This window comes from Phodopus roborovskii, unplaced genomic scaffold, assembly GCF_943737965.1.
Source record: "Phodopus roborovskii unplaced genomic scaffold, PHOROB, whole genome shotgun sequence".
NCBI lineage: Eukaryota > Metazoa > Chordata > Mammalia > Rodentia > Cricetidae > Phodopus > Phodopus roborovskii.
The window spans coordinates 19,383,280-19,399,801 of NW_026125397.1; the positions used below are offsets into that span (position 1 = coordinate 19,383,280).

General features: G+C 43.4%; 1 protein-coding gene across 1 annotated transcript in view; it reads left to right on the top strand.

The window, feature by feature from the left end:
- The first annotated feature begins 11,486 nt into the window (after window positions 1–11,486).
- The window catches only part of Frk (fyn related Src family tyrosine kinase), a 94,637-nt gene continuing 89,601 nt past the window's right edge, over window positions 11,487–16,522 (top strand). The window contains exon 1 of the mRNA XM_051175537.1: window positions 11,487–11,967. Within this exon, the coding sequence (XP_051031494.1) occupies window positions 11,606–11,967 (362 nt within the window). The 5' untranslated portion in view covers window positions 11,487–11,605. The remainder of the gene's footprint in view (window positions 11,968–16,522) is intronic.

Here is a 16,522-nt window from a genome sequence, read left to right on the forward strand (position 1 = left end):
TTTATGAACTTGGGTATCCTTGTGTTTGGAGCATTAATGTTTAAAATGTGGTAACTTTTTGGTGGATTTTTCCTTAAATGAGTATGAAGTATCCTTTTCTATTTCTTCTGATCTTGGTTTGAAATCTGTTTTGTCAGATACTAAAACACTATACTTTCTTGCTTCTCAGTTTCATTCGCTCACAATACCATTTTCCCTACTTTACCCTATGGTGATGTCTGTGTTTTATGGTGAAGAGCTTCCTGGATGGAGCAGAAAGATGGATCTTATTTTATAATCTAATATGTTAGGCTTTTGCTAGAAGTCAAGACCATTATTGAATTATTAATGAGCAGTGCTTATTCATTCCCATTATTTTGCCATTGTGCTATAGACTCCCCAGTTCTCTTTACACTAACAGTTCTGGAACTATTTATTCCTTATGTCCTATTGGGTTTAGCTAACCTTCAGACTGAAGTTTACTTCTAGTGCCTTCTGGAGAGCTGGATTTGTGAAGAGAAATTGCTTAAATTTGTTTTTGCCATGAAATACTTTTCTTTCTATGGCAATTGAGATTGGTAGTTTTTCTGGATGTAGTAGTTGGGGCAGGTATCTGTCATCGCTTTGAACTTATGGGTCATCTATCCAGGATCTTCTGATGTTTAGAGTCTCTGTTGAGAAGTCATGCATCATTCTAATGGACCTGCCTTTATTTATTTAATTTTGACAGGCTCATCTGACAATTCATCGTGTGATGAATACAATTTCTATGCAACATTCCACAGAAAACAGCCTTCCAAGGTTTCCAAGCCGTGTATGGTGGCACATCTCACTCACCCGGGCGTCATGCTCTGGTTGCCTGCTCTCGGTATGGGTATGGTTGCTTCGTGGTTCACACGACCTTGGTTTCCTTCTGTGATTGCTTCAGGCTCATGTGACATCTACTAGACAGCACTAAGGCCAAATCAGTCCCGGCAATCACTCTGCTCACCCTTGGGCCTGCCTTTATATGTGACTTGATCTTTTTCTCTTGGAGCTTTCAATACCCTTTCTTTGTTTTGCACAGTTAATTTTGATTTTTGTGTTGTGGGGAGTTTCTTTTCTGGTCTTGCCTACTTGTGTTCTGTATACCTCTTGTAATTTTAAAAAGTGGCCCTCGAGAGAAAGACATGTGACAGAGCTTGGATGGTGGGATTCATTAATTGGGGGAAAGTGAATGGGAAAGGGGGGAGGGGAGAAAGGAGACAGATCTCTGGGGACAGGAGCAGCAGAAGAGAAGAGAGAGGCAGGGGAGAAGGAGAGACAGAGAGACAGGCAGAGAAGCAGAGAGAGAGAAAGAGGGAGAGAATGGGAGGTGGGCGGGGCCCTTTTAAAGGGGCACAGGTGGTGTTCTTAGTGGCTGCAGCTGAGGGCGCATCCTGTCAGAACCCCAAGTACAGGCCAGTACTAATACTGAATACTAATACCTCTTGCATCTGATCGGCATTTTTAAAATTTAGATTGGGGAAATTTTCCTCTTTTTTTCTCTTCCTTTGACCTGGGTTTTTTTCTCGGTCCCCTATACTCATTATTTCTAGTTTTCACAGTGTCATGCATTTCCTGGATGTTTTTGTTGTGCCTAGATTTTAAAACATTTAACATTCTCTTTGCCTGAGCTGTCAGTTTCTTCTACCCTGCCTTCACAGCCTCAGATTCTCATTCTCATGCCTTTTAATCTATTGACGATGCTTACCTCTGGGGTTGGTTGTTGTTTGGCATCTTGAGTTGTTATTTCCAGTTACATTGGACTTTCAGTGTTCTTTAGTGGTTCTGTCTCTTCGTTAATGGCTCCTTTCACATCTTGAGTTGTTTTCATTATCTCACTCAGTTATTTGTATGATCTTTGTTACAGCACTTATTTATATACTTTTTGAGGCCTTTGGACTTATTCATAACTGCGGTTTTGAAGTCCTTGTCCTGTGCTTCAGCTAAATGGCTTTTCTTGGAGCTTAACCCGAAAGGGCTGCTTGCTTCTGGAGGAGGCAGTGTCTTGGTTGTTTGTATTTGGGCTTTGCCCTGGGATCTAGGCATCTGGAGTTATGCAGTGTTTCTTTGTGTGGCTATCTGGTGTCATCGTTGTTGGCTGAGGGCTTTGTTCTTTGGTTGCTGTTGCTCACTCAGTGTCCTAGCCAAGTGTGGTGGCTATGGGGTCCTTGGTGGAGATCTATCCTACAGGTGGCAGGGAGTCACAATGGGATGGAGATGGACTAGAAGAAAGGGCTGAAAGAAACAAGCAGGGAGAGCTAGGGAGACCATAGGTCTGCACCAAGAGGCTGAGTCTCGTGGGGATGAATGTATGGCGGGAGTGGGAATATATATCTTAATGTAGTTTTCCAATTAATTCCTATAATAAGGTAACAAAGTTATTGCAAAGAAATGGACAGCATTTTATAGATAAAGTAATTAAGGCCAAGCAGCCATTAACCTTACCCAAGACCACATAAGAAAAGGGAACAGGGACATATATCCACCTTAGATAGTTGTGATTCCATCTTATTTTACTAGTATCTCATACATGTTTTCAAGTATCTATAGCAGATAATTAAAACTTTATCTTCTGATAGGAGTTCAACTGTAAGAGGCAAGGCTCTGTGGATCACAAAGTTTAGAATACTCAGGAGGAAACTTGAGTGCTTAATGGTACTACTTACTGTAGTCCAGCCATCCATTTTCTATGTCAAGACATTGGAGAGAAGCACACACACACACACACACACACACACACACACACACACACACACGAGAGAGAGAGAGAGAGAGAGAGAGAGAGAGAGACTTTCCAGGTACTTTAGCTTCATTTCATTTGGGGGAAGTGTGGGGGTGCCTTAGAATTAGTGAATAACTTTGCTGCTAGGGAAATGTGAACCCTGATAAAGGAAATTGTCTGTATAATGGTTGAGAACAAATCACACTTGAGTGGACCATAGCTACCCGTCTCTACTCAACTTATCATATACCACAGGCTGGCCTGTGTCTGAGAATGACCTTGGAATTCTCATTATTCTGCCATTTCCCAAATGCTGCCATGGTAGACACAGGCCACTCTGCCTGGCTTTTCTTTTTGAAACTTTTACTCATTTTTTGGCATGCTAGGTATAGAGTCCAGGCAGGGCCTCATACATTTTCAGCATGTGCTCTACCCCTAAGCTACGTGGCAGCCCAGTCCCCATTTTGGGAAAATAATCAGCTGTCTTTGGAAAATTCTACATAGAAGATTTTTCATTAATCCTATAGGAAATAAGTTTTTGTGTAAATAGGTGTAGAATGTTTTTTTTTAAATCTTATTCAAGACTCTATGCCTATTCCATGCCTTTCATAAGAACATAACAAAGACTTAGTAAAATGATGTTTTTCTTGCTTTTTCTTTTAAAGCTGAATTATTTACCAGCAATCAGTACGAAAAATCACTGAGTAGTCAATAAAGGAAAAATTCATGAGCTTTCAAGTGTTAAAAATGAGGTTTCATGGCTAGGCTCTGTGGTGGTTTGGATAAAAATGGCCCCCATAGGTCCATAGTGGCATCGTTAAGAGATGTGGCCTTGCTGAAGTAGGTGTGACATTGTTGGGGGTGACATTCCTGCTGCCTCTGGATCAAGATGTAGGACCCTCAGCTCCTTCTCTAGCACCATGTCTGCCTGCCATACTTCTTACTCTGACGATCATCGACTGAACTTCTGAAACTGTAAACCAACCCCAGTTAAATGTTTTCTTTTATAAGGGTTGCCGGGTCATAGTGTCTTCTCACAGCAGCAGAAACTTTTAACTAAGACAGGCTCTAAGTATCAAAGCACAGACTGCACCAAGTGCTGCCTGAGTATTGGTTGTCCAGCATTGTTACTGGCCAGGAGAAGAGATCTGCCCTGCTAATGTGCCTCAAACTTCGTGCCCTTCATATCTAGCATTTATGGTAAAAACAGCATTTGATTTTCATATCTCCAGAGTGTCCTTGTCATTTAAACATTCTCTTTATAATAGAAATTCTGCATGGAAAAGTAAATTAAATTTAGTTTGGCATCCTTCTTTACTTTTTCAGCTCATGATGGTTACTAGTAATTACTGCTTTCCCTTAATTCCCAATGTCACTCAGGTATGTCAGATCTTTTTCTAGTCTGTGAATTACACCCCATGACCAACCAATGAAACCAGAACAAACTTGAAATAAGTTCTCATGTGCTGTGAATACTAAGGCTGTTCTTTCCTATCATCATCATCATCATCATCATCAGCTTCCTCTGAATATAACTTGACTCTCCCCATAATGTATTTTGTTCCCTTCAGCTCATGCTAAACACATCAGGCTGGTGTCTAGACCCACAGAGGACAATTAAACAAGGGGCTGGCAAGAGATAAGAAGAAACAGATGGAACACTCCAACTATTCTGTCAGGCTTCAGCCAAAGGCATTATCAATCATATTATCAGGAAGCAAACTGGAAGATTAAACTGCAGAGTGATGCCAAGTCTCAAGTCCCCTGCCTTCATCCAGGATGCTTCTGGAGGCTGCAGTTTAGGATGCTTTTCCCCAAGGCAGCCTACATGACAAAGAAAGCTTTGAAAGAACGATAACCAGTGTATTTTTAATTTGCTGAACTTCAACTTGAGGTGCTTGTGAGATATTCTAGAAGGTTATGTTCAATCACACAGACCATGACTCGGGGGTTGGAACCTCAGCAGGTCAGGGCAGATGGAAATGTAGCTGTGGGAGGTGTCGGCAGGGAAAGTGGGAATCCATTGTACATCAGAAGAAGAAAAGCTCCAGCAAAGCATTTCTGCACGGAGACACAGGGAAGGTCCAAACACCCATGTGTGGCAGGAAATACAGTAAACAAAGGCAGCTTTAAGTCTTCCATGAGGCTTAGAGCATCTGCCATTATCAGCTAGTGAGAGTCAGCTACAGGAAGGAGGCCAGAGGCAGATGTTGTCCAGTGCCATGCTACCTGCCACATGTGGGTTTACCTCAGTGCACGAGGTGAAACCAAATTTCAAAGAGTGTCAAAGAAGTCTTAGAGGCAACACTCCAGATTTCCTAGAGATAGAAGGCAGAGAGCTGGAGTGGTAGCTTCAGCTGGGGCTGGGAAAGAGGTTTAATCATTTCCCCTCTACTCCTCATTTTATTTTTCCTTAGTATGTTCCATTCTTCTGTTTTTATTGGTCAACATACCTGAACTTGACTACAGCGTTTAAAGAATTAAGAAAGTTAATTGATAGATCAAGTTCACAGGGGACTAAACACGGGTACACAATCTAGACACCTTGTCTGTCATTGAAAACAGGTAAGATGAGTCTTACTGCATGCAAAAATGTTTAAATAATTATTATTTATGTTGACAGAAGATAATTATAAATAAGTTATAGGTATTTGTAGACTTTAAAGCATAGGTTTCTTTGTTATTTTACTATTTTTTAGGGGTGTGTGTGTGTGTTTTGAGATATGTTGTCCAGGCTGGTCTTGAACTCACCCAGTAGCTGAGGCTGGACTTAAACTCCAGATTCTCCTGTTTCTACTTCCTGAATGCTGCAATTCCATATAGACACCATTACCCTCTAACTGTGTTTCAACTTTTTTTTTTTTTTGTGGTTGTCTGCAGTAGTTTATTCTTTTTTTTTTTTAATTTTTCTTTCTTTCTTTATTTTTATTTAATTTTATATAACAAAGTCCAATTAAATGAAAACAAACATTTATACACAATATTTGGGAATTTGGGCGTCGTTCTTTCCAAACTACTTCCTGCTGGTAAGGGGCGCTGTCTTGGGGGATTCGAAGAAGATTCAGATATGTTTCAACTTTTTAAGGCCTCTATGTGCTCCAAGATGTCTGATTGTAGTCAGCAATTGATCCAGGGGAAATTAGGGTTCCCTTTTAGGATTTTTAGTGTCATTAATGAGAGAATTTAAGAATGGGCTCATGGAAGTTCAATAAAAATTTTATTAGTGTTTAAAAGAAAGAACTCAGGTCAGACAAACTATAAACCTCAGCAGTTTCTTGAGAGAGGGGGTGGGGAATGAAAGACAAAGCCATGCTGTTTAAGGTGGCACCTCAGTCTGTCCCACGGCAGTCATCAGGGGCTTTAGAGGAGTAAGGACATCCAAAATGTCAGCGGATGGGGAGAATAAAGTGTTAAGAAAAGTAACCCTAGAAAAGAGGTGAAAGAAAAGGAAGTTATACAATTATGAGTTAGTCAGAAAAATAGGCAGACACATAACTGCACAGTTCATAAGCTTCTTCGCTAATGTTACTATGTATGGGTCTTGATTGGGTTCATTTCCTCAGCCAGTTGAGGAATTAAAAGGCAGGGAAATGTTGGGGGAAATTCTCTAACATAGCAGACAGAACCAGCTGGTGAAGAAAGGCTTTCGTTAAGAGCGAGGAAATGTGCACACACACATAACAAGCACACAGAGACAAAGATGGTGGCTTTTCAGAGGGGTTACTCAGGGATCTGAAAATCCAGCCTCTCCTTGAGTGATGGGGTTGTAAAGGGCTTTGAAGGGTCTTTCTTCTCTGGTTAAGGAAGGGCTGGTTAATTCAGACAAAGACAGGATGGCTGGGTGACCCACAACTGTTGTGTAAATGTGTCTTAATTTGGCAGTTAGCCAGTCTGGTGGGTCCATCAGCAAGAGATCCATAGCAGTGAAAGAAAAAAAGTCCCCTAGGCCTTTGTTTTACACTGCAAAGCTTTTGCTTTAGGTCTGGACACTGAGGAAGAAGCCATCTTAGAAACGAGAGAGGTAGCCATCTTGGAAGTTGACCATCTTTCTTAGCTGGTTATGGCCCCTCTCCCTATTTGTCTGCCTGTCAGGGAATCTGCTGAACTCCCTGTTCCTCACTAGGGGCAGGGATTCTGTGGGAAACATACAGTATCTCATTAAAGAACTAGTTATGTGTTAGCTATTTAGCTATCACTTTAACACTGCTTAAAGTGAGCCTGTCTTCTTAGGGGGTGGTCCCTTTGTCAAAGCAATTGAGGCAGCACATCTGCAATGTCCGGTCTCCACATGGGGCCAGAGATTCTGTTCCCTCCCTCCCTCCCTCCCCCCCTTTCCTTCCTCCCCGTCTCCCTCCCTTTCCTTTTTTTTATTCTAACCCATCTCCCCTGAGTTCTGTACAAGAGTTTGAAGAGGAAGAAAGTAATAGGTTGTCCATCTTAGCCCACTCCCTTAAGGGAGTCTCTCGCCTAAGGAGTTCTGCTCATTTTTCTTCTTCCCATCACGTATGACTTCGAGCGTTTTGAAGAAAAATGTATTCTTTAGCCTCTTTTGGTATTTGTTGTTGTTGTTTGCTTTTGGTATCTTTGTCAGGAAAGAAAGAAAACAGACATTGGGTGAGAGCAGGAACACCTGTCTCCAGAGGAAAGACCATGCATTAGCCAGGCTATCTTTCACTGTTGCTTTTAATGTGAGCAATGGACATGACATCACCCAGATCGGGGATTTCAGCACGGTTCGGTGACAAGGGCAGCAGAGAAGGTGGAACCCACCGAGTCCTGCAGACTAGTGAGTGACTTAACAGTGCTGCGAGGGGTTGACAGGAACTGGCAAGCCGACCAACTGGCACAGAACTGAGTGACGAGAGCTGGCAGCAGTGGGATTTGATGTCCCAGCACTCGGAAAAGCAGATACAGGAGGAGGGTTAGATTCACTTAAGGCTGTGGGTACCGGGCGTGGAGTGCAGAGCAAGAAGCACAGACGAAGGACTAGAGGAGGCAATAGGCATTTCATTCAGACTTTGAAATGCAGGCCAGAATCTTCTGGGAGGACAGGGAATGCTGAGCACAAGAATGTCAGAGGAGGCAGAACCAGATGTGGGGACAGATAAGGCTTATTGGGAGCCTCGGTAAACCACTTCAATTGAGCCGGAAGGTTAATGCAAGGCTGTAATGGAGCGGGATGTTGAAAGGCCCTGTCTGATGACGCCTGGATAAAATGTGCATTCCTCGGCTTTGATTCTAAGCATTATTTTCAGGCAATGAGGATCTGTGATGATCTGAGGTCATTGTGCAAGAGAGTGAAATCCTGGAAGTTTGGCATGGGGGGAGAAAGGACAGTGACCAGAAGAAGGGGCGCTGGTCTGGATAGCTGATTCAATAAAGTCTGCAATAAGGGCCCGACACCTTCAACCAGCGTCATTGTGCACTGTGCTCGAGGCCATCGCACCCGCAAAGATGTTTGCTCTGGGTGGGTATTTCGTAAGTGTTGTCTCACCTCCAACTCCTCAACCCATTTCCCTTCCCCTCACTCTCTCCTTCCTTCCTCTCTTTCCTCACCCTCTCTGTCCTTGCTCCCTCTCTCTGTCTCTCACTTCCCATCTTTCTTAGCTAAAGCATTCAGAAAGACTTACTATCGGGGACTATGCACATCCCCGATACCATCCGAGGCACCAAAGGTTCAAAGAACCCAGTCTGTTCTCCTGAGAGAAGCAAACAATAAGGGAAGCAGAAGTGGCCCAGAGAGCAACCAAGTAGGAGTTTGCATCAGGCTTCAGAAGGGCACAGAGTACTGTTATATCAGAGAAGGTGATGCTGAAGCCAATACGGAGAAATGACAAGAAAGCCATCCATGGAGTAAGAGGAGGGGGTGCTGTGGATGGGGAACACGGGCTCTGGCCTCAGGAGTGGCTGGTACCAGGCTGTTATGGAACGGAATGACAGGTTTATGCTCAGGGCAGAGGGACCATGAGGTTGGAGGAGTTACCAGGACTTTGTGTGCCATACTTAAGAGTTTAGATTTCATTCCAAGCATGCTGGAGGCTATTGGAAAATTTAGCCTTGAACAGTGGCATAAGATTTGTATTATTATTATTACTATTATTATTATTATTCGAGTTTCCAAATGTGAGGGTTTACATTTTTAGAGTCTGCCATGATTGAGTCAAGGTGCTACTCATGGTTCAACCACTTGGTGGCTCTAAGCCCTTGGGCAAGCTACCTAACCACTCTAAGTCTCAATTCTCAAAACAAGACAAAAACACCTTCTTCATAGACATTGTTCTTTAAATGTTGACTCGTTCGCAGCATCCCTAGTGTGGTTTTCAGTACACAGAAGCCCTTCAACACCGAAATAGTTGTTTGTGTTCCTCTTGATACAGTCATTGTCACTACCAAGGCGCCCTCTATTGTAAATGCCATTCATCTCTGGAGAAGGAGGAGGAGAGGCCAGGTTAGACACCTCTGGAGTAATATAGGGGAGAAGATTCTATTTTCTGGTCACTGTCACTGGATGCAGTTAAAAACAAAAGTTTGTGCAGTAAATGAAAAGGAAGAGTAAGCAGACACAGGAGATTGCCGAAGGAAGAGGGGAGTGAGTAAAAGCTGCCTGCTAGGCTTCAGGCTTGGGTGCCCGGCAGAATTCCTTCCGGTATTGTGGACATGAGGAGCCTTTCACCCTGGGCTCAGTTTCTCCGGCCACGGCTGGCTCTCCCTACATCGTTGGGTGACAGGTGCCATATCAGGTCCATTCCCCTGTTCAGTGGCTATGCGGTGCTGCTTGTCACCGTCTTTCCCCACAATGTTTTGACTAGTCACAGCGGTCATATTTAAGTTTAGAAGACGTGGCCAGTTGCAGGAAGGACAGGCAGGGAGAATAATGTAAGAGATATTTTGATGGGAAGGGGAACTTTGGGGTTGGAGAGAAACCTGGTGCCAGAGAAACTCCCAGGAACCCACAAGGATGACCCCAGCTAAGACTCCTAGCAATAGTGGAGAGGGTGTCTACACTGGCCAAGTCAGATCTCTCATGTTCCCATACTTGCATAACTCCCTCCTCCACCCTCAGTTTACCCAGATCTTTTATTTCCCCTTCCTAGGGAAACTCATGAATCTCTCTTTGGGTCCTCCTTGTTACCTGGCTTTTCTGGGGCTGTGGATTGTAGCTTGGTTATCCTTTGTTTTATAGCTAATATCCACTTATAAGTGAGTACATACCATGATTGTCTTTCTGGGTCTGGTTACTTTACTCATGATGACTCTAGTTTCACCCATTTCTCTGCAAATTTCATGGTGTCACTGTTTTTTTTTTTTTTTTTTTTTTTAAACTGCTGAATAATATTCTGTTGTGTAAATGTACCATGTTTTCTTTATCCATTGTTTGGTTGAGGGGCATTTAGGTTGATTCCAGGTCCAAGAAAGAATAAAAAGAAAAACACAACAATAACATAAACACCTCACACAAAATAAACAAAATCTTTTATTTTCAACCAAATGACACACCATGAGAAATTTTGTGATGCTCTCCATCAGCGCAGAGCCTGTGTAGATAGATAGTTTCCACAGATGCTCTTGATATCTAGGGAGACAGTGGCCCTAAACTAGGGGAAGCAGGGCGAAGCCTACAGGCGCCCTGGAATGTCTATTTCAATCCCAGCCTCGATTGTTCTGAGGTCTTGCCACAGCCACCACCAACCGATTCAGAATTAGTTCGGAACTGAGGTTCAAATTCAACAGATAGAATCTTCACAAATGTTCAGCCGGTCACCTACTCTGAGTGTGTGCTCGGGTACATGTGCCGCAGGAACAGCAATGTAAGGGATGGGGAATGGAATGTTTCTGTGGGAAAAAGCGGCCTTTCGGGTTCTCAGCATTTTACCCGGCTGCTTTTCCACTTTTTCAGAAACGATTGAGGCTATTAAAATCTATTCCCAGTGATTAAAAAAAAAAAAAAAAAAAAAAAAAAAAAGAAAAAAAGAAAAAAAAAAGAAAAAAAAAAAAAGTCAGGGACTCAATGGCTCTTTCCCAATTGCTCCTTGTCTGGCAGCAAATACCTAAACACACAGTCTTCTCTTTTCTGTACCAGTATCAAAACAATCCTGCACATATTTGTGGGGAAATAAATCTCTGCCCTTCATTCTGCGTAGGGAATCTCTCTGCAAGACAGAGAGCCCTCTGGGCCTGGGCCAGCCCATTTCTCTAGAGTTTGGGTTTTGGCTGCTTTAAGAGTCTGGCTCCCTGGTAAGGGGGGTTGGTCTATCCTAGGTGTGGGAGGAGGGAGGGGTAAAGCTAGCCTGGGAGTTCCTTTTAGATCAGACAAAAAGAAACCAGGAAGTAAGGAGGAATTATTACAGTCTGTCCAGCTCAGGATGTTAAAGGCGATAACCTCCACGGCCTGGTTATTCATTAGCAAAAAGGAAAGCTCCAGGGAAAGCAGGGTCAGCGCAGCTGCAGGATTGCAGCAGGGTGAGAGCAGCTGGAGCAGGCCAGGTCTGGAGGGTTTGCCGGGAGTTAGTATCAGTCTCTTGCTAACTTTTTCTTGGGACAGAAGGAGACATGGCTGTTCTTTGTTCTCAGATGACTGCTTAAATACCACCCCATCTTACTTACTGCTGGGTACCTAAGCAGTTAGGAAGACTTGCCTTCCCACTGGACCTCCTGCCCAGTCCCCTCTTAATTTCGCTTCAGGGCAACAGCTACAAACAGAAAGCCAGCTGTGAGTCTGTCCTGGCCAAGCCCAGATCTGCAGGCGAGATCCGAAAAGGGAGCTCTGCACAGTATGGTGAGTCGCAGCTGATCTAGAAGCTGCTTGGTCGAGGGAGACAGTGGATCCGTACAGCCTGTGGGGAGAGGGACATCCTCTCCCCTAGTCCCAGCCAGAGCACAATGGGCAGCATCTGTGTGAGGCTCTGGGCATACTTGAGGCCTCTTCTCCCCTGCTGGTCCCAAGAGGCAGACAAGTCAGTGGTGATTGAGAATCCAGGAGCCTCCTCTCCCCCAGGGGCTCGCAGATCATCGGAGCCTGAGAGAAGACGTGGAAACTACTTCGTGGCTCTTTTTGATTACCAAGCTCGTACCGCAGAGGACCTGAGCTTCCGTGCAGGTGACAAACTCCAAGTCTTGGACACTTCGCATCAGGGCTGGTGGCTTGCCAGACATTTGGAGAAGAGAGCTGGCTTGGGTCAGCAGCTACAGGGCTACATTCCCTCCAATTACGTGGCAGAGGACCGGAGTCTCCAGGCTGAGCCGTGAGTAGCACAGACCATATTTTGTGTCTTGAATTTCTGGGTGCTGGATGCTGAGCACTCCCTGTTACCCCTCATCTGCAGACCGACCCAGGGTGTGGAAGCCACTGGTCGGAAGCCACTAACTGAAACACGCCTTTCCCGAAAAGTGCGAAAGAAGCAGTCAGGTGACCGCTATTAACATGACTTTGATTACAGTATGCATACCTGTGGTCCATTTAATCCTCTTGCTCTGCCTCACCTTAAACAGAATGACGTTTTCATCTATGGGGAACCCTGAACCCACTTTCAAATGTAAAATTTGAGGCTTCTTGTTTAATGTTAACTTTCCAAGCATCCCAGACTAATACTACAGACCATACAGTTAATCACAGCCATTTCTATTCTGGTAGGCTCACACATGGTGAAATCATAATAAAGACAACTTTCTCGGAATTCCTGAATCCTGGGGTGCACTATTCATATTATGATAGCTGTTGGCTGTAAGGATTAAAAGCTGGCCAGGTATAGACAGTAAATTTTAAAAAGTCACAGAAATAGTTCTTCAGAACAATAGATAAGATTTCAACCTGAAATAATTAGGGAGGGCTGAGGATGAGCAGATCTCAGTTACCTGTCTCTGATTGTGGTGGTTAAACAAGCTTCTGACCATGTAAAACGGATTACAACAGTTTGCTGAATAGATCTGATTACCTCTTCTTATGGTCTGAATCTGAAATGCCCTTGACAGGCTCGGGTTGTGAATCTTTTTCTCGAGCAGGTGGTCTGCAGGTGGTCAGAGGTTGTACATAGGTAACGGAAGTCCATCTTTAGGAACAAACCTTTGAAGAGCGCACCCAGCCTTTGCTCTTCCTATTACTCTGTGTTTACTGCTCCGCCATAGTAGGGGACCAACTTGCACACATCCTTTCCACCCTGAACTTATTCCCTATACCTGCTTTCCTATATTAGATGAAAACCCTCAGAAGCCAAAATAAATGTTTCCTTCCCCAGAGGGAGGAAGGGAGGGAAGAAGAGAAAGATGGAGGGAGGGAGGGAGGGAGGGAAGGAGGGAAGGAGGGAGGGACGGAGGGAGGGAGAAAGACAAAGAGAGATACACAGAGAGATAGAGACATACACAGAGAAGTAGAGAATTCATCCTAGTATTTGAGCGATTCCTGTGGTTTGTAATGACATAAAAGAAGAAAAATTATAAATTTATTAAGCCACCCTCATCCATCCATCCATCCATCCAAGTAGCAGGCATACTTGTGGGTGAGCTAGTGCTGTTTGGTTAGGAAGTAAACAAAGTGTAGTCTTGATGCTGGATATGTAGGATTTAGAGGAATAGGAAGCAAGTCGAAGAGATTTAATATTGGTGATGATTTCCAATGGAATCTAATTCAGGAAATGGTCTCCTTGTAAAGAAGGGCTCCGTACAGTGGAGATCACTGGACACCCTCTCAAATTCTCACCTAGGGAGTTTTTCTTTCTGATTGCTTGCTTTTATTATTATTATTTTAACATGCAATCTTTATTAATCCTTTGAGAACTACCTATTGTGTGATTTGATCATTTTGCACTCTCCTTCCTCCATAGTTTTTGTTCCTTTGTGAGCTGCACATCTCTTACAGCTCCATGAAACAGCATAAGGACAGTCGTGGCCACTGCTACTGCTTTCCAAGCTTAATGTGTCCATAGATTCCATAACAGAGGATGGTAGTACACTCTTGTAATCTCAGAAACTCAGGGGACTGAGGCAGGAGGATTGCTACATATATGAGACCAGTCTGAGCTATACAGTGAATGTAAGGCCAGCCTAAGAAACTTGCTTCAAGAAGGAAGGAAAGAAGAGGAAGAAAGACCCAAAGAAACTCTTATTTTCTGTGGTAATCTAGATCTTTTCTCACTTAATTTTTCATGAAATATCTGAGGCACACCTAAACAGAAAAAAAGTATCTTTTTGTCATCTATTAAATACTTAGTTAATGCATTTCCTACTACTTTGTTTCTGTGTCTAACATTATGCATATTTTATAATATTCAGTGTAACATTATCAGAACAAACATGTTAATGTTGATATTTAGTGCCTAGAATTAATCATACACTAGTGTTTAAATATATTTGACTTATTGTAGTTTAGAGACTCTGATTCCTCTGTAAGTTCTCTCGGGTTGCCTAGACTCCCTCATTTCATGAATACGTATGTGTGAATGAAACTGCTTGTATTTATTCATGTGGTTCATTAGTTACTTTTATTCTTATTGGACTGCAAATGCTGGTGGATAGAGTACAAAAAGAAGATAAGCTATCCCAAGTTGAATGCACCCTGGTTAAAAGGCCAGACAGTGTCTGGACTAATTTAGATGGTCTGCCCGTGAACACAAAACAAGGCAGCTCAGGTACTGTGGTCACATTTTTTTTTTAAACTGTAAAACACCAAATCTACATCCACATCTAATAACATAACTTGAAGCGGAAATATATCATAAATAAAGCATTTCTATGGTCTGACAACTTAGGCATCAACAATTAAAATAAATCAAACTGGAATGAAATAAATCACTTTAAAAGGAAGATACACAAAGCAAGTTGTGTCCCAAGAGTTAATACTGATAACAAGAACACACCGTGAAGTACAAAGGGCTGCTTAAAAACAAACAAACAAACCCCTGGAGTTTCTTTCTTTTTCTTTTTTTCCTGCACTGGCTGCTTTATTGACAGGCTTGTGAGTAATAGCTGTCCCTGAACCAGCCCCTACCTGCAAACGGAGGAAGATGGGTCCCCAGGCAAAGCCCAGCAAGGGCCCCTGACTCCCAGGCCACAAACACAAGGAGTTGGGAAGCACAGAAGGTGCAGGGTCCCCAAGGATCATGTGCTGGTGAGGCGGCGAGGAGACTGGAAGGTCCATAGATACTCTTTGCCAGGGATGTCAGGAAAATGGTCACCAGAGGAGACAGGAACCTAAAGCTTGGGACAGGGGTTGGTGGCTGAAGAAGGGAGCCACTCAAAGGTTTTCAGAGTCATTTGGGGCTATCCTGGGCAGCATGGTGAGACCCAGTAACCCCTTACCTCCACCCTATCTACAAGCAGTCAGGGCCACTGTTACAGACACATCTGCAGCCCCACACACATCTACTCATTCACATCCACTCTATACTCAGAGGGAGGGCTGCCACAGCCCTAGACCTACACCCGGGAGTCCTGGAATGTCTCTGTATTGGTACCCAGGTCGGGGACTGCTGAGGGGGCGGGTCCTTGATATTGCTACTGATTAGCTGCCTCACGGGCATCTATCCAGTCGCTGTACACATCCACCGGTTCTGATAGATATGTGATGGGTGTCTGGAATTCCTCTAGGCACATGGTACAGGAGATAACTCCCGTGTTTCGAGCTCGGTCCATTTTCACATCACAAGACTTCTCATGGTTGCAGAAGGGGCAAGTGAACTGGGTCTCCAGGGTGCCTGTCATCTTCTTCTTGGGGGTGGCTTCCGTTTAGACTTCCTTCGTCCCGTGGCTAAAGGGGAATGAAACCTGTACCAGCCCTGCCTCGCAGCCAAGGCCGCTTCCAACCCCTGGAGTTTTTATGCAATCAGAAAGAGTAACCAGAGAAATCTGAAAACCCTCCAAATGTCATCACTAGAGAACCTTGTGGTCATTTTTTAATTGGCAGGGATGGTCTATAGCCAAGAACACTTTCACTGTCCACCTAACTCCAGACCTTTCCTCTTGGAGCTGGTTGTCAGTTCAGCTGTCTCCATCACTGCTAACTCAGGCCTCCATAGTGGGCTGCCCTTGACTCTCTTCAACAGGAATAGAATGTCAGGAGGTGCTGCTGTTCTGCTTTTACCAGGGCAGGATACTTGTTTCTTTCTAAGCATACATAGAAGTTTCACCTAGATACCTGGTTTCTTGCCATCACTTAGCTGAATTCCCCAGGTTGCCAAAAATTCTCCCATTTTACCAACAGAAGTGAGTTAAGCATGGCAGTCTTAGCGTGAGGATGTTCAAGAAACTCATACAGTGCCTTATTATCAAAGGAATCATAAGAAAAGTGTAAGTATTTTCATTGAGATTTTCAGCCCATATTCTAGTTTTCCTTTTGAACACTGTAAAACAAAAATAATAATGTGGTTGATGGAGTTAAGTAAATAGAACTGGAGAGAGATCGTTGCCTGTATTCATCGGAGGGATATGAGTAGGCGATGGAAACAAATGAAAAGACAATTCATCTAGTTCCTAATTATGTGGTTCAACATATTAGTGTTTATATATTTATCTTGACTTTCATTAGCAGAAAAACAATGTAAGTACTTCTGCAGTTATTACTACTCGGGCAAATCAATTGAAGATTTTAGTTATTTTAGTTTGTTGAAATCCACCCTCAATCTTTTTTTTTTTTTTTTTTTTTTTTTTTTATATCCGGTAGCAGAGATGTTACAAGAACCCCACTACTATTAAAACGAACCACTGTCCTAATTGATTATTACTATACTTGAACACGCTTTAAGTTCCCTGAGTATCTTACATTAAGTGACGATGACCCAGTTCTAAAAGAACTTTGTTTCTGTGAAG